Raw genomic sequence first — 27,361 nt, 5'->3', positions numbered from 1 at the left:
TTATTCTACCTCTGTATTTGGCACTGGTGTAAGCTGCTGGAATCCTGTGTCCAGTTCTGGCATCCACAATTCCAGAAGGAGGTTGATAAATTGCCGCGGGTTCAGAGAAGAGTCATGAGAATGATTACAGGATTAGAAAACATGACTTGGCTCTGTCTACACTAGGCACCTTTTAGCAACACAGCTGTGCCGTGACAGCCGTGCCGCTAAAAGGCGTGCAGTGTAGCCGCTGTTTGTTGGTGGGAGAGAGCTGTGTGGTTTTGCACACCCCTGAGCGAGAATTTTTTGTCGTTCAGGTTCCAGTGTAGACAAAGCCTTATAGTGGTAGACGCAAGGAGCTCAATCTACTTAGCATGACAAAGAGAAGGTAAAGAGGTGACCTGATTACATTTGGTAAGTGTCTACATGGGGAACAAATATTTAATAATGGGCTCTTCAGTCTAGCAGACAAAGGTGTAACACGATGCAATGGTTGGAAGCTGAATCCAGACAAATTCAGACCTGGAAAAAGGCATACATTTTTAATAGCGAGGGCATTTAACCACTGGGACAATTTACCAAGGGTCATGGTGGATTCTCCCTCACTGGTCATTTTTAAATTAAGATTGGGTGTTTTTCTAAAAGACCTGCTCTAGGAATTATTTTGGGGCATGTCTCTGGCCTGTGTTATACATCAGGTCAGACTAGATGATCATGATGGTCCCTTCTGGCCTTGGAATCTGTGAATCTATGCCCACCAGTGTAAGTGAGAGGGGAATATAAACCTCTGAGTCTTGATAGTTATCTGAGCCAGGTTGTTCTGAAAAATCTGCTTAATTCAGGCTCTGTCATAAGCTTGCCAGTACTTCTTGGTTTTGCCCTTGGCCAGAAATACCACAAGAAGGTCTTCTTTCCCCACTGAGCTAGTAGCTCTGCTTCAGGATCATGAGAGGAAGAGAAGAGTCATAGGGAAATGCTCTTCAAAAAAATTAAATGAAGCTATTTTGAACCTCCAAAAAAGATTAACTTCTGGTTATTGGTGAAGTGTTTTCTCCTACGTGGCTTGTCCAGCCTCAGCAATGATGTCGTGTCTGGGAGAAGCACTGAAGGGAGGGTTGCTACCCAGGTATCTAGCAAGAATTAAAAAAAAAAATCAAATGTTTTATGTATGGCACCGTGGCTCATGATCTATGGAAGCCAACTGGAAAAGATTTGACATTGGTGCCATGCAAACACTGGCGAAAAGTAATTAACTCTGCTGGTCAAAATGGGGGGAAATGTCAAAAATGTTCACAAAAATGTGTTATTCCTTTTAACTGAACTTGGAAATTGCTCTGGAGTTGGGCAAAGGTAGAACAGGGAACAATTTATAAGACAAAAGTGGCCCCATTCTCTGTTGCCTGTGAACAGATTGTTATTTTTATTAATTTGCTCATGGTTCAGTATGATTTAATGAATGCTTTACAGAAAAGAGTGGGCTACCAGTTAACTATTCCTCAGGATCATTGTTTCCAGTATGAATCACTTATAATTCACTCAGTTCTACGCAATAGGCCAGCTAAGTCACATGGTCTTGCTTCTTCTGCCTGATTGGATGACTGAAACTTCTTACACACAGAAGGTGGCCTGGATTATTCACTTATGCAATGACCAGTCTCATGCGTGTTCATTAACGGCATTACTTGTGATACTTTCCCTGACAGTGAATTCTTGTAAACAGCAACCACCTCATGATGCCGTGTTTTACCGGTAGCAATAAAAAGGCTGTGACCCCTGCTAAAAAGTGAATTTGTGCTTCCTGACTGAATGAACGTTCATGACTTTTTTGGTTTCAGCATTTGCCTGGTTCTGCTTCGCTCTCCACAGCATTTTCAGTGCTCTGCCAGTAACTGACAGCACTCCCTGTCACCATCTGTATGGCCTCAGAAGTTGAATATCCCAGCTGAGTCCCTTTGCCGAGTGTGAAACCTATTCAGTGTATTTACGTGTGTGAATCTAACATCTAAATCACACCCACTGATATGACCATCACCAGCCAGATGAAGAGCCGGAGGATGAGATGAAGTTCTCAACATGGAGAATCTCTTACTTCTGATTTAGTTCCAGAGGCAGAGAGAACCAAAGATCTAATGATTTACAGAAAACACCTCAACTCCTAGCTGCTTGAAAAGTCACCAGCTAGCCTGGATTATAACTTAATATTCCATTTGGCAGTAAGGTTCGGTAAATGCCATAAACAGCTATGGTGCCATGAGAACAATGAATAGTAAGTGGAAGCAGTTTCCCATCTAATGAGATCAGACACATCTCATCAGTGGTATAACAACTCTGATATCAGTACGACTGATTGTCAGCCAGTCTCCAGACTAGTAGCCAAAGTTACTATCTCCTACGTTGAGTGGCTTCACAAATGGTAGGGTTTCCCGGTAAGTTGCTTGTAGGTGGCACATACCCAGGGGGCTGAGCTCCCATGCGAAACCTTCCCTCATCATTCCACCCCAGCCCAAATTCCTTTGCCGTGTCACTAAAAGTGGGGGGTGGGGAAAGACACATGGAAAATATGCCCAGATGTGACCCTGATTATGTTTTTGTGGAGGGAGTTATGGGAGCAAGGGGTGGAGGTTTCCTTTTGCATAGAAGGTGAGGAGGAATGTGAGATATGCCCCAGCTAGGATCATGAGAAAGGAAAACATGTCCTGATTTCACAGGGATCTCACGCCCACCTCTGCCACAACAGTGTAACTCCACTGGTTTCCATGGAGATACACCCAATTTACATAGCTGTAAGATCATAATGTGGTCCTGAAGAAGGACTTCATCCTGCACTCCAGGTAGGTATCAGGCTGAGCAGCAAACATCACACGAAATTTTACAACCTCTCCTAGTTGGGCCTGGAGCTGCAGGATGGGCAGAACTGTTTGATCATGTGAAGTCATAGCAGGCATAGAGGTCATGGCCGAATTCCCTCCTCTCCAGTCTTGCAACACAATCTGACATCTTGCTGGAAGCGCACAGCCCTGCCTGGCCCTTTGTGCAAGCATCAGCAAGTTCAGCCTTGTGTGCAGATGGGAGATTTGTTTATCGTTTTGCCAAGAACTTGGAGAGGCTCTTGTCTTCACAGGAAACTTCAGCTGAGCTTAAAAAGTCCTTGAAGAGGGGGGAGAACATGGGAAAAAATTAATCTCAATAAAAGCCTTGACTAATTGACAGGCTGAAATGAGGATAACCCCGGACCCCAAACTGTGCCAAGGAAACAGTCTGCTCCAGGCAGCTCAAGCTAGTTCAGCCAACAGCATGCCTGTCTGCTTTGCTTTGCCTACTTTACAGGTCCCTAATTAGCTTTATTCCTTTTGTTTCCTGCACTAAGTGAATAGTCAGTGAGCAGAAAGGGAGCAAAGAAGACAGCTTCTCTGCTGACAGCAAGGAACAAAACACTGAGCACAGAGTTTGCCTCCCATTATATATCCCTGAAAAAGTAAAGGGGAGGGAAAAAAAACCATGATGAAAATTAAATACGCTCAGATTCTCCTGCAGCCTCTTAGTTTCCATCGTCTATTGTGGCTAGAAAAGCATGAGGACAGACTCATTAGAGCTGGCGATGCAGCCAGGGTGCCTGCTCTGGCCTCGAGCGGGAGCAGAAAGGGTAAACGTTGCTGTCTCTGTGGGGGAGTCTGACACAGCAGGCGGAAAGCTGGGGCTCCAAGGGAACGCGGAGCCTGATGAGTCCCGGGATGAGAGAAGGCTGCAGCCATTTTCCATCCCTGCAGTCTCGGCCATGGACGGACTTTCTCGCCCCAGAGATCATAACACCAGAGACTGAGTCTTATAAAAGAAGCAGATGAACCCAATAAAAGCCCAGCAAGGGGTGTGGAGTCAAAAGACTCCCGAGATGTGAGAGCCCAACCACCCAGCTCCCAAACTAGAGGCAAGGGGAAATACTCCCAGCATGGTGCTAATCGGAGAGGACCTCGCACTACTGCAGCTGCCCAGCACCTCGCGCCATGGGGCCCTGGCCTCGAGGCAATCCCATAAGCCAAGTACATAATAATCGACGGGATCAACCATCTGGCTGGCTTGGTGCAACAGTGGCCAGTGCAAGATGCTTCAGAGGGAGCTGCCCATCGCTCAGGTAATGGTAGGAAAGCAGGTGGCAGGCCATTAGAAAGGAGGATGGTCTCTAACTCCTCTGGGTTCAGTTGTACCTCTAAGGCAGAGAGCTCGCACTGCTCCCGTCTCTTCTGGTAGCCCTACGATGCGGAGCAGACCCACAGGCTCCCCTAACGGCAGGAGCGCTGTGCCCAGTGCCATGCCCCTTCCCTTCCCCATTCCTGCTGGTTATGCCCTGTGTGCTCATGTGCATCAAACCGCTTTCTCTCCAACCCTTCCTGCCCTTTCTGGGGCACACTGTGCCCTCAGGGCATTAAGGCCAGAGCAGCCATTGTGCCCTTCTGATTGCATTTGCACCTGGCCTTTATAGGGTCTGTCTACACAGCATTCTAAACCTAGGTCTCTGGGACCTGGGCTTCTGGACTTGGTGTTTCCAAGCCCGTGTTCGAGCATCCCCACTGGGCTAACAACGGCTGGACCTGGATCTCACAGCTGTCTAACACATCCGTACTGCACTCCACATACTCTCTGGCTTGGCGCTGCGGCTTGACGCACACCCACACTGCAAAATGATGGGGTTTGTACGCGAGTCACAGCAGGACTTGGGCTCTGACCAACCCCTGACCAGGGTCCTAGGACCCAGGTGCTAAGAGCTTCCTGACTTGAGTCAGACTGATTTGTGTGTGGCTGGAAAGGGGGCTGGAGTTCAAACCTGAGCCAAAGCCCACACTTAGTATGCAGTGTAGACATACCCAAGGAGACCACACCGGTGGGAAGAGAGTCCTTTGCACTCTCCATCTGCCCGACTCATTCAACAGGCCTCAGCCACTCAGTGACGCATTGTAGTACAACAGGTCTTATTCAGTCAGCCTGAATCCCATGGGCCTGATCTCCGCTTCTTTCTCTCTTCCATCCCCCGCCCCGTGGTTATTGCTCTGTGGTAAAAAATGAATGGTGCAATTGGATTTTCTTTAAAAAAAAAATCCATTTATTGAAAACATTGTTTAACACTTTATACAAGTCCCCCATGGAAAAAGTCTGTTCCCTCTGCTCTGGGTCAGACCTGAATATGTAAGAACTGCGCTCTGCTGCTGACAGATCCAGCCTGGGCTGCTGACTTGTCAAACCAGGGACGCGACTCGTCTGGAAGCTGTAGGTGTGGGAGGGCTGCAGGACTGGGCCCAGCACTGACTTAAACCTGGAGCTGACCAATGGGCTGTACTATTGCAGTGTTCCTTGGAGGACAGGTGGCTGTCAGATCAACCCTAGCTTGCAACAATCAAATAACCCACCAATACTTCTTACATATTTCAACCCCAGGGCTGCCCCTATTCACACCAGAATGTCAAGCAATTTGACTGCCTCTGAACATATGCCAAATGATTAGCCCTGTATATAGAAGCCACCGACTTCTTTCCTTTCAGACTGAGTTTGTGTTTCAGACTGAACTGCCTTGGCCCTTTTGGGAACATGGGAATTGCCAGGCTGGATCAGAGCAGGTCCACCTAGTCCAGTATTGTGTCTCACCAACTGCTTCAGAGAAGGTGCATGAAGCTTTTCCCATGAGTTGCTTTCCTCAGATATGCCTGCTTGCAATCACTGCCTGGACATCAGGCTTCTGGATCTCTCTTTGGTGATCTTGGATTCAAAACTTTGGGACTTGGAATATGGGCTGGATCCGTCTAGAGGAAAACAATCCAGGGTGAAAACGGCAGTGTCCTGAGCAAGGTGTATGTCTGTGTGAGTTATCCGAGGGGAATCTCTCAGGCACTGGCCCTGGGCTCAGTTTGGTTCGACATATTTATGAATGACTTGGAAGAAGAGGCAAACCACATGCTAATTCATTGACGGGGGGGGGATGCTAAGTCAGGGAGAGTTGCAAACAGCAGCGAGGCCAGAGAAGTATCAGAAAGCAATCCAGAGAGGTTAGGAGTAAGAGCAAGGCTTTAAAAATGAATTAACCAACCTAGAAATTTGCAAGTTAATCCATCTGGGGAATAGTTGGCAGACAATTAAACTGAAGGAACCAGAAAGCAGACTACTCAGAAAGCAGCCATGCTGAAAGAAGACTACAGATGATAGAGGACAGCAGCTTGGACTGGCGTTTGCAGGGTGGTACTGAAACACAAATCAGTACCATTGTGTGCTGCATCTGCAGAGGCATCACGCCGTAGATTGACAAGGCGCTAATCCCTCCGTGCAAGACTGGAGAGAACGTACCTGGAATACAGTGAATAGTTCTTGCCGTCTCACTCCCAGAACTGACAGTTTGGGGACAGGGAAATTGAGAGAAGAAAATGACAAAAAGGCCAAGGAGATGGATTCTGAGGAAAGAATGTACAACTCAGCTCAGAGATGATGAAGGATGTGGGTGGTGGATTGGATGTAATATCTGGTCACTCATATTTGAAAGGAGCAAACTTCAAGGAGTAGAGGAATTGTTTAAGGTGGTGTCCACTGGCGTGTGTGTGTGTGTGTATGTGTGTGCATGCACACAGCTGTTTGTGTGTAGTAGTAATGGGGAAGAGTAAAGGGTAACACTGAGCAAAGTCAGATTGAGGGTAAATACAATCAGGAAAAAATCTGCAGCACACCTTTGGGGTTTGCTAATTTTTGTGATTCTCCAGTCTTTAGTGTGCTGATCTGTACATAGAAGAATGAGGGATAAAATAGGAAGCCACAGCAAAGCCATAAGATCTTATGCGACCCTCTTAGAACAGGTACTGTGGGTCAGGTCTTTTCCCTCGGTCGGGAGATTTCTTCTAACACTACTTTTTCTATCACTTTGTATAGAAAAAAATATACACACCACACTGGACTCCAGCTTAATGGGATAAAGGGGCTGAATTATTACCATCTAATTGGGTTTTTTTTATATAAAGCACAAATATTTGTCTGAAAAAAGTATCACTTTCCCTTTTTCTCCCAGTGAGCTGCAGGATCAAGATTAACACAAGATTGGAGGCTGCACCTTTCCAATGAGAATATCTATGAACAAAGCTAGTCTTCCTCTTTGGGATGGGAGAGAAAGGAAGATTCATGTCCAGTAATGAAAAGGATTATAAAAATATACACATTTGCTGTAATAAAAAGAAGGCAGTATGCAGAAGGTCCGAACTCCGCTCCGATCTGGTCTCCGCATCCTCTCTTTAATGAACTTTGTCGCCGACACAGGTAGCTCCTCCCCGTCTCGATTATACATAATCCTTTCCTGCTGAGGGGGCACTCTTTGGGTAGGCGCGGGTTGATGGGTAGGAAATTTCTCTTCGTGGACAGGAGCAGCAGAGGAAGGCGCCTCCCAAAATGGTGAGAGAAGCTGCTGCCCAGCCAATGAAGAGGGCCTGTCCGAATTCAAATCTGGGGAGAAATAGTAAATAGTAATAAATATAAAAAAATCCTAGGGTCAAAGGCAAAAAAGACCCCCAACAAACTCTGGCCAGAGAGCCAACCAACATGCAGCATAATCCTTGTTCAGTAGAGCAACATTGCCAGTCCTAAAAATATGGAGTCAGGTTCCCCAAAATCACAAGATTGGCTAAAAAATCATGCAATTTAAAAATAGAAAACACATTGAGCTCCTTTTCCTTGCCTTCTGGTTTCTGAGCCTGTTGGTCACATCTGGGTCACAGTTTCAAGCTTTTCTTTTCTCCCACAAGGGCTAGAAACTTACTCTTTTTATAAAGAAAGTGAAAGCCAAGATTCTCACCTAATCACATGCCTCCAGGAGCTTGGGCTTTAAGAAAAACACCAACTATCAGGAGACTTGAAACCATGAGAGTTGGCAGCTCTGTGAACTAATTTTGAGTACCTAGGTCCCCATTGGGTTTATGGGTTTTCCCCCATGACTAGAATGTCTGTGAAAGTCACACTCCAGTGATTTCATACATCAGAGCTCAAACTGTCATCCACCCTCGATATTCAAGGGATGCCCTTTTGCTACCCAATGGCAATTCAGGTAGAAATGTTCATGAGGCTGTGTTCTATTTAAAGTACTGTAGAGCAGGTAGGGGTTATTTAATGTCATGTGCTAAGCTGGAGTTTAAGTATAATCAAATAAATGAAAGAACAAAGCAGGTGCAGGTCAGCAACAAAACCTAGGAGCCATAAGTAGCAGAACCACATTTTATGGACAAAGTATGAGGGTGTTTCATAGTAATGGCTCAAAACAGTTCTGTTTACAATGGAAATACCCTCATGTTTGGGACCATTATAATGTAGCAATTTCTTAAATAAGAGATGAGATATTAGGTCTTCCAAACAGGTGATAATAAATCTTTATATCACCCCAAACCATCCCGTAATTTATCTATGCCCAATATTTGATTTACTTTGTTAGGGTCCAGGGGGTGTTGTTTATTTAGCCTCCCTCTGATTTCTCCCCTTTGAGTTACATTAATTCTAAAGCTGGTTGGAAAATGACGGGGGGAAGGGGAAGGAATCATGACACATTTTGTTTCGCTTTTTCATGGATTTTTTTGTTGTTGTTGAAAATTTTCTAACTAGCTCTTACCAACTCTTCTGGAAACAAAGATGCCATCGGTATGGGAAGGGTTAGTGACCCCCCCCCCCGCCCCAAATAAAAGCAATATGTTTATAAAAAGAAAAGGAGTACTTGTGGCACATCTGCATGGGCACAAATCAGATGTCAAGAATTATAACGTTCATAAACCAGTCGGAGAACACTTCAATCTCTCTGGTCACTCGATTTCTGATCTAAAGGTGACTATTCTTCAACAAAAAAACTTTGAAAACAGACTCCAATGAGAGACTGCTGAATTGGAATTAATTTGCAAATTGGATACAATTAACTTAGGCTTGAATAGAGACTGGGAGTGGTTGAGTCATTATACAAAGTAAAACTATTTCCCCTTGTTTATTCATTCCCTCCCACCTCCCACCCCCCCACCCCCCGCCCCTTCCTCAGACGTTCTTGTTAACTCCTGGAAATGTGCTGGAAATGGCCCACCTTGATTATCACTTCAAAAGGTTTTCTCTCCCCCTACCCCACTCTCCTGCTGGTAATAGCTCATCTTAAGTGATCACTCTCCTTACAGTGTGTATGATAAACACCCATTTTTTCATGGTCTGTGTATATAAATCTCCCCACTGTATTTTCCACTTTATGCATCCAATGAAGTGAGCTGTAGGTCACGAAAGCTTATGCTCAAATAAATTGGTCAGTCTCTAAGGTGCCACAAGTCCTCCTGTTCTTTTTGTGAATGCAGACAAACACGGCTGCTCCTCTGAAATATGTTTATAGACTGGCTTATCGTTGGTACCATGTGTATGTTGCTCTTTGTTAGTGCCTTTCATTTGAGGATCTCAAAGTGTTTCCCAAACATTCATTTTTTCAGCTTCACAACTACATTGGGTTATTTCTCACATTTTACAGACAGACAAACTGGGGCACAGAAAGAGGATCAAAGCTCTGCTCCAGATCACACAGCAAACACAGTGATGGAGCGAGGAATAGAACGCCAGACCCTTATTTCACTGGCCTGTGTTCTAACCACTGGGCACGACTCCCTCTGAATTACAAGCATTAATTATGTTTGTACTGCACCCAGTACAGTAGAGTCCTAGCCCATGACTAGGGCGTCTAGGCACTACAATAATACAAATAATAATAATTACTTGTCACAGTTAACTCCCAGGAATGGCATACAGTCCAATTCTGCAAGGCTTAACCAAAAGATAAAAGTAAAGAAGACAGTGTAATGACACCAACTTAAATTCTTCCTTCGCTCTTACCCATGCAATCCCTGTGATGCCACTAACAGGGCACTGTTTACACCAGGGGTGTATATGGCACAATGGTAAAATCTGTATCTGACTCTCTTTTTTCAAATGCTAACCAGTTCAAAATAGAGTGAACAAAGTAAAATCGCTGGCGTGGAGACAGGGTTTTGTGGTGAAAATATAGACATAAAATTGACCCCATCATATGATTTCAAAGTGCAATTTATCACAAAAGACTTTGTGAATGAGTTACGTTTCACTGTTAACTACAAATTACCAATCTTGCCTCTCTGGTTCATCACTCAGTTTTGGACATTTGTTTGGCACAGCAAAACAGATTAGAAGAATCCAGATCACCTTCTCTATGCCCAGAAAATACGGTATACAGCAAAGTAGCTTAAAACATCAGTTTGCAAAACCTATGGACGCTTGTTAGAAATAATTGGCAGCAGCAAGGTTATAAGCATCACAGAAGTGCACATCAAAGGCGAAAAGCTTCTGTGTGGCATTGTTGGAATACTGAAAGAGTTGTTCTCGAGACTCATTGTTCTGACGTTTCTAGCCTACTGTGCTAGAAGCCGCGAAGCTAGTGCTGGCTCTGCCCCTCACCTGCTGTGCAACGGTGGGCATGTCACTGTTCTTTGCCTCAGTTTCCCCATATGTACAATGAGGTAATGATACTGGCTCTGCTTCGTAAAGCACTTGGAGGTCTATAGCCAAAGAGCCCCATGTAAGAGCCACACTGAATATATTTCTTTCATGGCAAAAATTGTAAAACCCTATAATTTTAGCTTAACATCAAGGGACACCCCATTTTAATCGACATTAAAAGTTGTTTTAAATTTAAAATTAAAAAATTAATATATTAAAAATTATGAGGAAAGTGTTGTTCCTTGACCTTAGCAAAGCTTTTGACACGGTCTCCCACACTATTCTTTCCAGCAAGTTAAAGAAGTATGGGCTGGATGAATGGACTATAAGGTGGATAGAAAGCTGGCTAGATTGTCAGGCTCAACGGGTAGTGATCAATGGCTCCATGTCTAGTTGGCAGCCGGTGTCAAGTGGAGTGCCCCAAGGGTCGGTCCTGGGGCCGGTTTTGTTCAATATCTTCGTAAATGATCTGGAGGATGGTGTAGATTGCACCCTCAGTAAGTTTGCAGATGACACTAAACTGGGAGGAGTGGTAAATACGCTGGAGGGTAGCGGTAGGATACAGACAGACCTAGACAAATTAGAGGATTGGGCCAAAAGAAATCTGATGAGGCTCAACAAGGACAAGTGCAGAGTCCTGCACTTAGGACGGAAGAATCCAATGCACCGCTACAGACTAGGGACCGAATGGCTCGGCAGCACTTCTGCAGAAAAGGACCTAGGGGTTACAGTGGACGAGAAGCTGGATATGAGTCAACAGTGTGCCCTTGTTGCCAAGAAGGCCAATGGCATTTTGGGATGTATAAGTAGGGGCATTGCCAGCAGATCGAGGGACGTGATTGTTCCCCTCTATTCGACATTGGTGAGGACTCATCTGGAGTCCTGTGTCCAATTTTGGGCCCCACACTACAAGAAGGATATGGAAAAATTGGAAAGAGTCCAGCGGAGGGCAACAAAAATGATTAGGGGACTGGAACACATGACTTATGAGGAGAGGCTGAGGGAACTGGGATTACTTAGTTTGCGGAAGAGAAGAATGAGGGGGGATTTGATAGCTGCTTTCAACTACCTGAAAGGGGGTTCCAAAGAGGATGGCTCTAGACTATTCTCAGTGGTAGCAGATGACAGAACAAGGAGTAATGGTCTCAAGTTGCAGTGGGGGAGGTTTAGGTTGGATATTAGGAAAAACTTTCATTATGAGAGTGGTGAAACACTGGAATGCGTTACTTAGAGAAGTGGTGGAATCTCCTTCCCCAGAAGTTTTTAAGGTCAGGCTTGACAAAGCCCTGGCTGGTATGATTTAGTCGGGGATCGGTCCTGCTTTGAGCAGGGGGTTGGACTAGATGACCTCCTGAGGTCCCTTCCAACCCTGATATTCTATGATTCTATGAAATCAATACTCACTTTACCAAAAAAAAAAAAAAAAAAAAAATGCTTACAATCATTTAATGCTGTTTCACTATTTGTTCACATATGGGGCTCATGCCTGGCCTTCCCATGCTGCTAAATGGGTTGCGGCTAGATCCCAGCTAGGTGAGAGGAGGGTCCCAGTATGCAAAAGGGGTTTGTGGTACAGCAGGAGAGGAGAAACCATGGTTTCAAACAACTTAAAAAGCTGTCCACCACTACACGGGGCCTGGACGGAGCCAAATACCTAAACATTCACGGAGGAGGCTTACTCAGTAGAAGGCTGGTTGGAGTGAGAGAGACCAAGGGCTTGGTTCACCATTGAACCATGTGTTGGCATGGATAGCTGTGCAGAGCGAGTGAACAGCGCTACCATTCCAGTTGGGTAGCATTTTGCCCTCACTTTGCACAGATGTCAAAGTGCAGGGCTGTGGGCAGCTGGGCCCCACGACCTTTTATGAGAGTCACAGAAATTACGGCTGATGTCAACATGCTGCTCTAGGCCTTGCTCTTGCGACAGGATCTGCATGGGCGTCAGGATCCAGTCACACGGCTCCGGTTGCATTAGTCAGATTTAACCCTTCTAACACGAGTCATAGGACAATCACCCAAGTCTCACAAGGGCTGGGAAACTCCTTCAAGCAAACCCCGGCAGGGCACCAGTAATCATGATAGCCCACTCTTGCTCCCGCTGAAATCAATGGCAAAATTCCCATTGACTGAGATGGGTCAGGACCTGCACTGCAATGCTCATTTGCCTTATGGTACAGTGTCATTATGCAAGACTGACTGTTACCTGGTGTTGACGGGGGTGAAAGGGTTGTAGAAGTCCTGAGCCACTCGATGTCCGTACCACGATGTGGCCACCAAGACGGCAAAACCTGCCAGTGAAATTCAGACAATTAAATGGCTGGTTAGTTAATAGGGAAGCCTCCAAAGAGATGACATGGTCACAGCAAAGATTAGTACATTGAGGAACTGCAATCCTGAGAGGTCCTGAGCACCCACAACTCAAAGCCAAATTGTTACTTGAAGCCACAGGGCGGCACTGGATGGGAGATATGGGTGAGGGGCCAGTGCCATGGACCCCACTCTGGTTAATTCAGCACCCTTGCACCGGGGACAGCTGCCATCTGGTCCCTTTGGTGGCAAAAACCTGGCATCTCAGCACTCTTGGGACTTTTCAACCCATGGCACAGCATGCCAGGACACTAGAGAATGGGGCCAGCCCAGCTAGTTAGTGTAATCCTTTGAACAATGGAAATTTTGGAAAAGGCCAACCAAATGAATGACTGGCCCTAGGACATGCAACGTGTGTCTGCAGTTTCCAAAGGATTAATACGTGAAGGCAACAATTATTTCCAGATGTTCCAGCACAACTAACTGGTAAAAGCACATTATACTCTCCTCTCACCCAAAATACCCGATTGCAAAATAAATACTATCCAGAAATACACACCGATAGGTGTGTTTGGTCTTTGAAATGTTACCAACCTGCAATAAGGAAGATCACGCCCCCAAAGACAGCCATCCGCATCTTCTTCACCTCATCATCCTCCATGCATTTCATGCATTTCATGCCAGTCACAGCAACAAATATGGCAATGAGTCCCAGGAGTATGCCAGCCACCATCAGTGCCCGGGTAGCCTGCAGACTGCCTACAAGGACAAAGATAGCGTTGTGTTGGGTTAGAGTTACCATGAGGTTATCAGTGTGTTGGAAAGAACCCAAGGCACACATTGAAACACAAAAGGACCCAAGGCACACGTTGAAACACAAGTTATTGGGCTTAATATAGAGGTAATGGTGAAGTTCTGTGGCCTCTGTTAGGTACTACTTTCTGGCCTTAAACTCTATGAAGAACTGTCATGCATCAACTCGATCCTATAAAGCGGTGGACACACAAAATTTCTTCTGAAGTCAATTGACAGTTCAGAGAGCTCAGCTCCTTGCAGGATTTGATCTTCAACAACTTTTGTTCCCTAACCATTTTAATTCCAATTACAAAAGAATACATTTGCTACAATGCCATAGTTTGAGCCAGGGACCTCCAGAGCTAAGAGCATGAGGACACTTTGGCAGGAGGGATCTGAGGGGAGGAGAGCAGACCCCTACAGTATTGGTATTCACAGGCAAACACAAACATAGGAATGAAAAACCTCAACCCACCTCCATGTTCTCGCTCTCTCACGCACACCCTTCGTTAAGACAGAGCTAAAATTGTAAATGCTGTTCAGAACAAAATAACAATAAAGCTAAGAAATAGCAAGTTTTTAGTTCAAAAGTCCTAAATGCTGAAAAGTCAAACACATGAACCTTAACTCTGACCCTTACCAGCAGCTTTTCCTATGGAGCTCTATAAGATTCACGGGCAAGTGTCGTTATCAAATGTGATCTTTAGGTAGAGACCAGGTAAAAGCACTCTGCTCCTTCCTCATTTATCAGATAATTGATGACCAACAGAAAACTCTTTGGGTCCGTTCAGCCAGACAATCCTGAACCTAGTCCCAGCAGCCACCTCCTTTACTAAATGCCTTGATCCTCTTTTCCCCCCAGCTATGGCAGCTGTGTGGTCTAGGGGAATGAACCGCTGACTAGGTATCACGTGCCCTTGACATCTAACTCCATGTTCTGTTACTGATTTATTGTGGGGCTTTGGAAAATCTTGTGATTTCTCTGGTTCCCCATCTGTGAAGTTTGGAGGGTGATCCTGGTTTACCAATTCTGCAGGGATCTCAAGAGGATAATCAGCTAAGGTTTGCAGAAGTAAATGCTGTAACTGTGATTAGTACTAAAATTACCTTCAGTGTCTTCTAAAGTCATTTTAGCTCCTCTCTGTCAAATACCTCACCCTGTAACTAATTTCCTATATTTATTACCCCTTGTGTCAAGTAACTGGGCTTTTACTCCTAGTTGTCCAATATTTAGATTACGTCCCGCAGTTCTGAACCTCTTGCAAAACGCTTTCATTGCTTTCAAAACCTCTCTCCCTTTAGGGTCATCTCTTTCACAATCAGAATGAGCCTAAATTATGCACAATAGACCTGACATGTTGTATGTGACATATGGTCACAGCACATCTGACAAACAGCCTTTCCTCACATACAAAGAAAATCACAGTTTATACACTCATCTATTGGCCATTGTAAAGCTGCTGACATGTTGCAAAATTTAGCATGAAACATGTGTGGGGTCTTGGATACTATTGCGGAATGAGTATCCTAATGCAAGCTGATGTTTGTGTCAGTCTTTTTAAGCTATATTCTATTGACAAATATTAGTTTAAAAATGATTCAACATAACTTGACAAATACAAAAAAGTGACCAATAGCAACAGTGTTACAAAATATTCTTTTGGTTTGAAATCACCCATGTTTGATCACTGAGCCAGATGATGAATTTTTCTGCTTGTTTAATAGCATAATAATATACATTTAAAGCCTGATTCTGATTTCCCTTACACCCGTGAACTTCCATTGATGTCATTGGAGTCACCCTGGATTTACACTGCTGTAAGCAAGAGGAGACTTGCATCCTTAGCTTGCAAGCCATGACCAATGGTGACAAAAAGGAAACTCAATGAAAAACATCTGTGTAGCTTTGATGGACAATTTCCCTTTTAAGGAAAGGCAGGGAAACACAAGCCAGCCAAGTCCTACCACTCTGAAAGTGAAAATCCCCTAAGAGACCAGAGATTTATTTTCTTGTGCACGGTGTGTCGGTTCCCACTGATCTGGATCTGTTTGTTTTTTCATTGCATGGCACAACCTACTCCTACACCATTAAGAAGTTGAACATTTACACAGAGTCTGGTTCTGACTTGCCTTAAGATATTGATGCCTTTCTGTCCTCATGCAACAATACTGAACCCTTGTTGCCGATGGGCTAGTCAGGGCCAACTCTCCCTGGCTTTTAAGGAAGGAATCTTCCAAAGACTCTATAAAAAGACAAAGGGAAAGACCTAGAATGGCTGGGAAAGGGATCGGTGTAATGATGATTAAAGAGCAGCTGGAATTTGAAAATAAATGGTGTCAAAATAGCACCTTCTTCCTCAATAGATCTGCTCCTGGTGTCTCTTTAACTGCTCCAGGTACAGGCTAAGGGTTTCCTGATGGGAAACTCCATCAGCCAGATTTGGACACTTACCCTGCAGGGGCTATGATTGGCTAGGAAAGAATCCTCCTGCTGCAGGAGCAGCATGAAGCTATGGAGGATTTGGTTATTACAGTGAAGAGCATGGTTTAAGAATCTACATAGAATAGATGTGAGTTTGCTGCCATCCTGGTCAATGCCACAAAGAAAGACCTTCAAGCCATTATCTCCAGTTCTTTCCATGGAGAATTTCTCAGGGACACACTCCGTTTGTTTCATTTTGCTCCAGTGACTTGAAATGATTAAACTGTTTGTTCCCCGTCTCCTTCTCTGCAAAATCTGCTAATCTTAGCTGAGGTTCAAAATTGAGTCCGTGGACCATCTTCCTTGTGGCGAACCTGGGCAATTATCTAGCATCTCTGGATCTGCAAAGTATTTACTCACATGGGCCCATTGGGTAGCACGGCCTATTCATATAGATTGCATTTATTAGTAGTTTAGTTGAATCTCCCCAAATCTAGAAAAAAAAAATTCCGAAATTGCCTTGGATATTGCAAAGGGCAACAATATACAGCAATAGATTAGGGGAGTTAACTGGTTGGGTACCAGATGGATCAGTGTTAGATCTAGCCTTGTTTAACGTCTTCCCAATCTGGAAGAGGAAGTAGTATTACCAGGGAAGCTCCCAGATGATACTAAACTAGAAGGAGTTGTTTGGTGAGCTTAGAAGCATGGGCAGAAAACAACAAAATGAGATTTCATTTGAAAAAAAAAAAAGTACAATGACCCATGTGGTGGGGGGGATAGAATTCAAACCCAGCTGCTCAGTGGGAGGGAATAACCAGGGCAGCAGTAACAGCTGAAAGAGATGTGGTCTGATTGTGATGACACCCACTTGTCATTCAAACCCCTCCTTAATACATGCTTCTGGTTCTGTCTCTCTACCTGTCACTCTCTGTGATTGTGCCTTCCTCCCTTTTGCAGAGTACATGGATAGTGGTTAATTACCACACGGGTGTGTAGCTACCCTATAACCAAGGTGACGGCTCAATACAGGATTATCTAAATCTGCACACACTTGAGAGGTTAGAAAACAGAGGCCAGTGACAGTCCGTGATGACTGGTCTTCTAGGACACATGTTCTGTTTACTAGAGAAATAAGGGATTGTTTCTCAATCCCTTGCTCATGCAAATAGTTCCTCTGAAGTCAATGGAGGTACAGCTGCTCAGAACCTGTGAAAAACAGGCCACTTTTACTTAAGAGCCCAACTAAGGATTAAGGAGCCTAACCACAGGTACCCTTGTTTGAAAACATTGACCTTACCCAGCTGTCCACCAAGAACTGGACTGATACCAAACCACAGCCATCAGATGGCACCAGGATTTGGTCTCTACTATCCATTGTTAACTCAGAAGTGAAGGGCTTTTGTTGCCGTTTAGTAATAACGAACCAGCTCTGCAAACATTTCCTAGTGATGGGAGATAATAAGTAAGTATTGGACTGGGTCTTAAGACTACTGCTGGAAAGGGTTACATTTAAAATATTGTAACTTCGTGCAAATGCTAGAGGTGCTCTTGCTGAATTTAAAATGTGAAAAGCAACATCCTTTACAAAATATGCCAACTCTCTGCTGCAGGGAATTTGATTTTGTCTGTGGCCGTAGATTTGGACATATGAACTACACGATGTACAATTTCATCGACGGCCTAGATAAGATTTTTCCATGGCTATCAGTGGCTTGCAGAGAAATAATCATATGAAGTGGTGTGACAGCAGAAAGGCTTCACTGGAGTAAGTGTGGGATTTCTTTTAGACCTTCACATTTCAGCCTGGATTTTGTTAATGCCTCATGTTAAATAAAAGCTATGTTAGGGAAGTGACTGGTGCTCGTTTTGTAATCCCTGCACTTTTAAAGCATATTCCCTTTCGCGGCTCTGTGTGTGCGCACACACATTTATCTTGTGCTGGTTCTCCACACAACCAGCTCCAATCCTTGATGGGTTGCTGATCAGCTGACGTGTCTGCATATTTTTAGCTAGAATAGTTTTCTGACAATAACTGTTCAGTTTCCTGCTACCAGGCCCTACAAGGCTTATGCAGCCCAGGGATGGCAGAATGCAGGTGAAACTGACAAGTGCTACACTGCTCCCTATTCTTATGAGAACAGTAACTACTCATGAGTCACAAACAGCCCATGAAGTATGGGAAACATGTTACTCAAGCTACTCCAAACAGCTCAGTCAGGAGTGTTCACTTCCTACTGGGGTTCGACAGAAGTCAGAGCTACCCACCAATGCCAAACCTTCAAGAATGATTCACTCAGCGAGGCCCATCTTACCTGCCTTGCTGTTGTGCCATTGTACCTGTGCTGGTGATGATGAACTTTCTCCTTTCCTTTCATTATTGCCTTTCAAGGGAGGCTTAGGAAAAACAACCCCCCAGTTTTAAGATTAGACAAAAGCCTCTCTTTGTGACAAGATCAGTCTACAGGGAGGATCCTCAGAGGCAAGCAGGTTAAAAAATGAGAGGGATTTTGTCTTATGCTGAATAAACATCTAACGTACGGCAAAACACTAAAAAATGGTTCACCCAGGTAAAAGGGATGGGTGCTGAACTCCGATCAAAAGGGTCTTTGATAAAGGATCCAGACTGGCAACTCAGGCCAATGAAATTCTGTCTCAGATCCCACAAACTTTTGGTGGTAGCAGTGGAAGCTTTACCCAGGCTGCCCCACCGGATGTGGGTGCATAACCTAACAACTCCAGTCAGCAGAATACCACCTCTAGTAATGACGAGGTACTTAAATATCCAGGGCACATATAGTTTTGGACTCTGCTTGCTGAAAAGGAATGATTAATGATGGTGATTTTTGTTGAGACTACACTTTATCTCAGCCAAAAGGCCGAGAAGCGATGTGATGCAGACACCTGTCCACTAGCAACCACAAAGATCACCAGATGAAGAAATGTCCGACGCGTGAGCGACGTCTGCTCACACTGATCTGGGCCAAAACTGAGTGAGTGAGCCGGAAGCGAAAGGCTAGGCAAGCCTCTTACCCGGCCGGAGCCAGCCGCCCCTCCAACCTCTGAAAAGTCCATTCCTAAATTTGACATTGTGCTATTAAAAGCACCCTAGAAAAGGGTGAGGAGATCCTCTGGGCTGGGGGCTAGTTAGCGACTGAAAGGTGAAGGCTGGCAATTCCACAAGGTGTGTTCAATACAGACAGAGATAAGGACAGTGATCAGCTTTATACTGTGCCTGCCCTGAAGCAGGGGAGAAGGTAGGAATGCCCGCTGTAATCCCTCAGTGACAGCATCAGAGAGAAAGCCTCCCTCCTGAACCAGCCCATCCACGCCGCCCTGTTCTGAGGCCAAACTCTCACCTGGCTTGGTGGCGATTCAGGAGAGACATTTCCTCCATAAAACCTGGAAACTGTTCCCCACCTGCAGGCTTAAGAACACTGAGCACGTAACCTCTACGGACACGTAGGAGACGGTTCCTATGGCAGGTTCTGCTGTCAAGCCAATACTATGTGACAGAGATTTCAGCCCGCTCTGCTGCAGCCGCACCGCCCACAGGTGGTCTCAGTGGGATTCCGTCTGGCTCTTCATCTCCTCAACGCAATGTGCAAACATTAACCAGTCCCCACAGCAGCCACGCTATCCCCATTTTACAGAGGGGGGAAATGAGACACACCGGGGCAAATTAAGCCCTAACCACAGGAAAGCACAAATCCCATTGAGCTGCACCTGCTTATTCCATAGCTAAAGATAGCAGAGAGGTGGGTGACTTGTCTAACTCCATCCAGCACGCTGGTGTTAGCGCTAGGATTAGAACCCGGCTGCTTCTGCTACTAGTCCTAGGATCAGTCCTGCAGCTCCCCCAGTCAAGTATCATGGTGCGGCACTTGTGACCTGATAGTGAAAACTCCCCCCCGCTCCACCAGGGAACAGCCTCAGCGAGGATGCAGGAAGGGGGGGTTCACACGGGAATAACGTAGCTGGGCCCGGAAAGCATGCAAGCCCTTGTTTATTTTCTGGGATGGGGCGGGGAATCCACCCGGCTTCAGCAATTAAGCAGCCGCCAAGTCTCCACTTGCCTGAAGTGCGGTGCCTTTCCCAGCGGCAACACCCCACAGGGGGTGATGGGTGGCTTGGACGGGAACAGTCCCGACAAGACCCCGGAGGAGGAGCTCTGCTTTGAGAGAGCGAGAGAGTGCGTAGGTGCGGCCGAGAACTGGCAGGTGACTGTGCCAGGTGTCCCACTTCATGGATGCTCTGGGCTGATTCTCCCAGCTCTGACCCACGTGCAGAGCAGGGCTCACTCCGCCGAAGGCAATGGGGCTACTTGAGAATAAAACTGCCACAGGCTGGAGGCGGCTCCGGCCCTTGACTTCTAGAGTGCCATCTTGGCAGCAGAGGAGCACTGCCTATCTCACTGGGAGCTGGGCACGGCGACCCATGGCGGGTACGGGTTGGAACAGCTCAGAGGCTGCCCAGCAATGTTCAATGGACCCTGCCTCATTGCCAAGCTTATCTTCAGCCACAGGCTGGCCTGTATGTGCGGGGAGGGTAGAAAGGGCGCTCTTCCTTCTCCAGCAGAGTCCAGCATGCACCGAACAGGTGAAAGGACCTTATGGCTAGATCCTGCTCTCCTCATTTAGGAGAAAATCCCAATGATGTCAAGGACTCTGGGGGGCAAGAGGAGTTTCCCTGCAGTATGGCCTGTAGGGCCGCCCGTTATAGGTTTATCATGTGATCGAATGACACTGAGGGCTCAGCTCTGGGCCCTGGCACTGCAAAGCATCAGCATCCCCCACTGTCACAGAAGAACCATTGTTTGCAGAGCAGTAATCATCAGTTAGTTACAAATAACTGGGCCGGATCCTGTGGTCGTTACTCAGCTTGTAAGGAGTCATTAGTCAGGCGATGCGTGTACTCTAAATTAAATCCTCCTGCAAAATCGATGGGGTAAATCCAAGCTAGTTCTTTCAGGGAAATCTAATCTTTCCAGGAGTCTGTAAAATCCCCAAACCCCACTAGCCTCCCCTGTCCCCAGGGAGCTAAATATAAAGGGTCGGAGGCCTCATCTATGCACAAACCAAACCAAACCAAACATTGATTTCAAAACGGATTTTGGTGACACCAGCCCAAGGTTGGTGTGTAGCCGCTCCCTGATTCTCCGCTGCCCCACACCCAGGGGAGCCATTTAGAGCTAGAATAGTGTCCTGCACCCACTTGCCCATCAGACTGACAGCACATTTACCCACGATGCACAGCAGTAAACGACTGTACAATATGCACCGTATGGTGTGGGGTGGGGGGTGGGGTCTCAGGGCAGAGGAAAGCTGAGTTCACAACGGACGGTGGATACCAGTAATTAGGGGGGGTCATTGCAAGCCTGAGTGTCCAGTGGCAGCACCCGGGGAGCGAGGTGGTGACTGACTGAGTCCAATAAACCTGCACTAGCATTTCTAACGATCCCTTTATAGAGTCTCTGTGGAAAACTGCATGCGGGCTCCTGGCCGAGATGACAAGCTGGCATTGTTATTATGGTGTTTCACAGGGTTAATCACAGCTGGAAAGGAATGTAAGGAGCCCTACAGGGCCGGATCCAAAGCCACTGACGTCAATGGGAGCCTTTCCATGGTTTTCAATGCGTGGGGGGTAGAGGGGTCAGTATAAAGGAGTTGCTGTAGCCATGTTGGTCACAGGGTAAGAGCGAGACAAGGCAGGTGAGATAATATCTGTGATTGGACCGACTTCTGTTGGTGGAGTTGGTCCAGTCGAAGATATTACCTCACCCGCCTTGTGTCTTTCGGGATTACAGGAGGCCATTAGGCTAGTCCTTAGGAATTTATTTTTCCTTCTTCAGCTTTTAAGGCAAATGACAGCAAGGGAGCAAGGCAACCACAGGCCCTGACCTTCCAGGCCCTTCTATAGGCGCATGGCTTTATGCGAGGGAATAGGCCCCTTGAATTCAACAGCCTTGGCTTCCTTAGGCCGGTTAGCTACGCTGCAATCAGAGGTGACCATAAACTATACAGCCGAGCTAGCAGCGAAGGCGCGGCAGCATGGGCAAGCCCCGGGAGCAACTACTCAGGGTCCCCAAGCAGGGTTATCCAGCCCTTGCTGCTGCCCGCGTTGTCTTTGCTGCTATTGTTGATCAAGCTAGCGAGAACGAAGCTTTGGGCAGGTCTCTGACCGGTGCTATGCAGGAGGTCAGATCACAATGGTCCCTTCTGGCCTTGGAATCTACGACTCATTAAAGCTAGCTCCGGTGTGTGTATACGTGTGGCAGGCACATCTCTGACTGCAGTCTAGATAGACCCAGGGTAAAATCCTAGTGAAGACTTGTTATCACAAGTGAGCCGGTCAGGGTAAACCCTAGGCTCTCCCGTAGTCTGTGGGTTGGCCTGCTAACTCCTGGGGAAACTACCAACTACTCTGGTCTTCATTAGGATCTTACCTCCTTGTAGCTAACTCCAGTTTAGAGCTAGCTAGTGAAGAAGCATCTCATGGGGCTAATCATGGGTGTAAAATCACACACCTATGTACTTGTTTTGTAGGATCGGGGTCATGATAGCTAAGTGTCCAAAGGAACGGGTACTCGCTCATAAGGAGAGCATCGTGGATTATATTTTAAGCACCAGGGGTTGCATTGGTGCTGTAGAATAGAGGTTCTCAACCAGGGGTCCGGAGCCCCCTGGGGGGTTGCAAGCAGGTTTCAGGGGGACCACCAAGGAGAGCCAGCATTAGACTTGCTGGGGCCCAGAGTAGAAAGCTGAAGCCCCACCGCATGGGGTTGAAGCCTGGGGTCCTGTGCCCCGCCACCCAGGGCGGAAGCCAAAGCCTGAGCAATGTAGCTTTGTGGGGGCCCCTGCGACACAGGGCCCCAGGCAACTGCCTTGCTTGCTGCCCCCTAAAGCCGGGCCTGGCTTTTCTATACAGAAAACGAGTTACTGTGTCACATGGGGGAGGGGGGGCTCAGAAAGAAAAAGGGTGAGAGCCCCTGCTGTGGAAGAAAATAATCTCTGCTCACACAGTCAAATGGCCTGATTTTGCCCGGTTTCCGCGGGGCAGCCGTGTGAGTCTGAATCAGCAAAATCAACAAGGAGTCCTTGTGGCACCTGTTTATTTGGGCGAGAAGATGTTCTTGTCAACTGTTGGAAATGGGCCATGTCCACCCTGATTGAACTGGCCTCGTTAGCACGACAAAAAGTAATTTTCCCTCTGTTGATATTCACCCCCTTCTTGTCAACTGTTGGGAATGGGCCACGTCCACCCTAACTGAATTGGCCTCGCTAGCGCTGACCTCCACTTAATAAGACAACTCCCATCTTGTCATGTTCTGTATGTTTATATCTCCCTACTTTTCTCCACTTCATGCATCTGATGAAGTGGGTTCAAGCCCACGAAAACTTATGCCCAAATAAATGTGTTAGTCTTTAAGGTGCCATAAGGACCCCTCGTTGTTTTTGATCTTGCTTGCAACTGGAGATTTTCTATTGACTTCATCGGGAGCAGGATATGGTCCTAAAAGAATGTTTTCTGTACAAAGAATAAGAATCACATCGGACTAATGACTCGACTAAGTTTTGTCCCCAATTCACAGAAGTGTGTGCAGCAGCTCTGGTAATTTCTGTAGCCGATGTTGAGTTGTGGGAACAGACAGAAGTGCTCAAATTACTGCAGTTTCCCCCCTCCCCTGTGAAAAGTTTAGGCTGGAAACATTGTGCATAAAGGGGCAAAGGTTGGAAAGTATCACCTGTTAGCAAAACAACACGAGGCCATTTGTCAGCCGATTATATAAACAGATCCACTCACCTCCAGCTAATCAAAGGGGTGGGGCTGCAGGATTTCACCCTCTTTTCCAGACAAATCTCTCTCCAGCCCTCAGGCCTTAGGGAGGTAGAACTCAGGGTAAGATCTTGTTTATGCTACAAATTTAGTTCGACCCAGCTATAGTCACTCAGGGGTATGAAAAATCCACACCCCTATGGGCCGTAGCTATGCAGACCTAAGCCCTGGAGTAGATGCGGCTAGGCTGATGGAAGATACTTCCATCCACCTGGCTACAGCCACTCAGGGAGACAGAGCTCCTACAGTGAAAGAAAAACCCTTTCCATTGCTACAGTCTTCGCAGGCTTGTCTACACTTAAAAAGTTAGAGTTAAAACCTAGCTATGTCAGTCAGGGGTGTGAAAAACCTTGCCCTGGGTCAGAGCAGCTAACTCCTGGTGTAGACGCAGCTATGTCACCAGAGGAATGTTCCCGTTGATGGAGCTGGCCTTGTTCGGGGAGCTAGTGTTCCGATACTGATGGAAAAACCGGTTTCAGAGTAGCAGCCGTGTTAGTCTGTCTTCGCAAAAAGAAAAGGAGTACTTGTGGCACCTTAGAGACTAACCAATTTATTTGAGCATGTGCTTTCGTGAGCTACAGCTCACTTCATCGGATGCAACTTGTTAGTCTCTAAGGTGCCACAAATCCTCCTTTTCTTGATGGAAAAACCCTTTCCATTAGGGTAGGCTGCATCTGTACTGCGTGGTTTCAGTGTGGCACAGCTTCGGGGCCGTAGTTATGGGTGTGTAGCCCCTGTAGCACAGACAAGCCTTTAGTCAGTGGGAGTTTTTCCTGAAAAGAGGGACCCTGGATCAGCCTGTATTTCATCAAGAGAGCTGTGGTCTACACTGAACATTTAGATGGATCTAGCTACAGCACTCTGGGGTAGTGAAACTGACAAAGCTCCAGCCTAGCCCTAACTTCATTGAGAGTGGAGGGTGCTCAGTGCTTCCCAGGGGGGGCTCAGCACTCTGCTGACTCAGGCCCCAATGGAGGGGTAAGGACAGACACAAGGATGTGACCACAAGTGATTGCATCTGAAAGGATTAAGAAACTGTTTTCCTCTGAACATTCCCAGGGGATCACACCCCTCTCTGCCATCACATAAACTCAGGCTGTTTATGGAGAGAAATTTGTAACTGACACAGAATGTTCTGTTCATGGTTAGAAGAACTTTAGAGTCAGATTCTAATTTTTAGCCATGCAGGTGTAAATCCAGTGTAATGGGGCTGCTCCAGATTTACAGCTCTGAGGGATTCAGCCTTCCATGCATCCGATGAAGTGAGCTGTAGCTCACGAAAGCTTATGCTCAAATAAATTGGTTAGTCTCTAAGGTGCCACAAATACTCCTTTTCTTTTTGTGAATACAGACTAACACGGCTGCTACTCTGAAATCAGCCTTTAGTGTGTCTCCTCGCACGTTATCTTAGCTGCTTAGAGAATTGATAGCATTCAATTGATGTAGGGAGTTTTTAAAGCTCCTTTTCCTAGATTGCTATAAATAGGAAACTCCCTACATGAAGAACACTATAAACAACAGTAAAACTTGAGCAGATTCCTCCAGAGCTTCGAATTCCTTCCTCCCCCACCTTGGCTCATCACTAATTCCGTCTTGCTGAATTTTTCGGTATGAAGCAGTTGTTTTCCAAAGCGCTGATCTCTCTGTTCTTGGCATGTTTCACTCACTGAGCTCATTCATTAATTATTGCTTTTCCACCTCCTGTTTCTGACTCCTTTGTCAAAGTCCGGGACACAGACCAAGTTCTACCAGCCCTCTCTCCTGAGCTATGCGATTGCTTAGACTCCAAAGGAACTGCTCAAAGCCACAGTAGCAATCACTTTAGATAAGCTATTACCAGCAGGACAGTGGGGTGGGAGGAGGTATTGTTTCATGATTTCTGTGTGTATATAAAGTCTGCTGCAGTTTCCACGGTAAACATCTGATGAAGTGAGCTGTCGCTCACGAAAGCTCATGCTCAAATAAATTGGTTAGTCTCTAAGGTGCCACAAGTACTCCTTTTCTTTTTGCGAATACAGACTAACACGGCTGTTCCTCTGAAAGTAGCAACCAAGGTGTCCTGTAGAATCTGCAGGAAATGGGCTATTTTGCCCCTCAGAATCAAACCAAAACTCGGATAAGAGGAAGGAACTCTTTACAGCAATCCTGAACTCTTTACAGATTCATATTAGATACTCATGAAAAAAAAATTGTTTCTTTTACACATTGATCTTCTGGCAACTAACCCAAACTATGAAAAATTCAAATCCAAGTAGGAAAAGGCAGCGAATCATGGTGGCAGATTCTCCCTTCACTTCCCCCTGTCTTCCAAAATAGATTAGTTAAAGCAGCAGACACCAGGTAAATTGAAAAAAGAACGCACATGCATGGACTGAAGGCAGCTTATGCTGAAAAAAACTAGTTCTACTGAAAAAAAAAACCTTTTGCATGTAGACCAGGCCTTATCTGGAGTAACACTGTGAATCTGACTGAAGCAACTCTGTAGTTACTATCATGTGAGAAGAGAATCAGACCCATTGAGACATACAATTGTGTCGGGAAAGACCTATCTGCACCTCCAGTGGCACCAGCTCAATCTTATCTACCACAATGAAAACAAAATACAAGAAGTGTTTGTGTTTCCTGGCAACGCTTCCCCTGGCCAGGGTGAAAACATAGAACCAACCGGTATAAGAACAGTGCAGTTCACAACCCTCCAGTTGCTACTTACCCTCCAGTTTGAGCAGGGAGTCATACACCTTGCACTGCATCTGCCCTGTGCTCTGCATGACACAGGACATCCAGAGTCCCTCATAGATAGCTTGAGCTGTCACAATGTTGTCCCCAGCATAAGAGGACATTTTCCACTGGGGCAGGGCTGCGCTGATGATGATGCCGATCCAGCCTATGGAAGCAAGCACGAATCCCAGCAGCTGCAGACCTCCGCTGGCCATCTCTGCGCCAAACAAGGCTATTGCTTGCAGATAGCTTTCAAAGTCTCCAAAGGGTCCCTGGATATTAAACTGAGCTGCCCAGGACCCCGAATGCTGCAACTGATCTGCCTGCTTCCCACTTAGTAAGAGTAACAGCAATGTGAATAACCTACAAACAGCCTTTCTGTTCCTTCAGTTCTTTTATAATCCAGGAGCAAGAGGCATCAGTGGTGCTGGCTGAGAAAGCACCTGAATGAAGGGCAGAGCATGTCTGGATCGCAATTTAAAGTACAGTCTTCGCGTCGCCCCCTAGTGGTTTCACCTGACTTCCCAGCTCGCAGGAGAAACTTCTGATTCCTCTGGAATTATTAAGAATTCAGGCATGGTTTCCCCTCCTGTCGTGTGAACATGTGACTTTTATGACTTATTTCAGTGGGAAAACAGGTGATTTTCTCCAGCACCTTGCTCCCCTGTTCAATCAGCTTGTTTAATGCGCGTGTATTGATACAGCTCATGAACCAGTGGGTGCAGAGTGTGGATGATAGATACTATTGTTTCACACTCCACCTTGTTCGCTGCACACCTGTGGTTTTAGAACACAGCAACAACGGTG

The 27,361-nt window shown here is 46.1% G+C and overlaps 1 protein-coding gene across 1 annotated transcript; it reads right to left on the bottom strand.

Annotated features, from left to right (window-relative positions):
- Nucleotides 1-5,051: 5,051 nt before the first annotated feature.
- CLDN1 (claudin 1) lies at nt 5,052-27,010 on the bottom strand. The gene is made up of 4 exons (XM_073359043.2): nt 26,547-27,010; nt 13,378-13,542; nt 12,680-12,764; nt 5,052-7,443 (listed from the first exon to the last, which is right to left on the bottom strand). The coding sequence occupies exons 1-4, from the start codon at nt 26,767-26,769 to the stop codon at nt 7,281-7,283; spliced, it is 636 nt and encodes a 211-aa protein (XP_073215144.1). The 5' UTR covers nt 26,770-27,010; the 3' UTR covers nt 5,052-7,280.
- Between the last annotated feature and the right edge of the window lie 351 nt (nt 27,011-27,361).

This window comes from Lepidochelys kempii, chromosome 9, assembly GCF_965140285.1.
Source record: "Lepidochelys kempii isolate rLepKem1 chromosome 9, rLepKem1.hap1, whole genome shotgun sequence".
NCBI lineage: Eukaryota > Metazoa > Chordata > Testudines > Cheloniidae > Lepidochelys > Lepidochelys kempii.
This window is presented reverse-complemented; position numbering and strand designations above follow the sequence as displayed.

Excerpts from the sequence above, each read along its gene's own strand:
- CLDN1 (XM_073359043.2), bottom strand. The coding sequence starts at position 26,769 with ATGGCCAGCGGAGGTCTGCAGCTGCTGGGATTCGTGCTTGCTTCCATA. Across the intron at positions 13,543-26,546 it reads CTCCCTGCTCAAACTGGAGG|GCAGTCTGCAGGCTACCCGG; the intron begins GTAAGTAGCAAC and ends TTGTCCTTGTAG. Across the intron at positions 12,765-13,377 it reads CGTGATCTTCCTTATTGCAG|GTTTTGCCGTCTTGGTGGCC; the intron begins GTTGGTAACATT and ends TTTCACTGGCAG.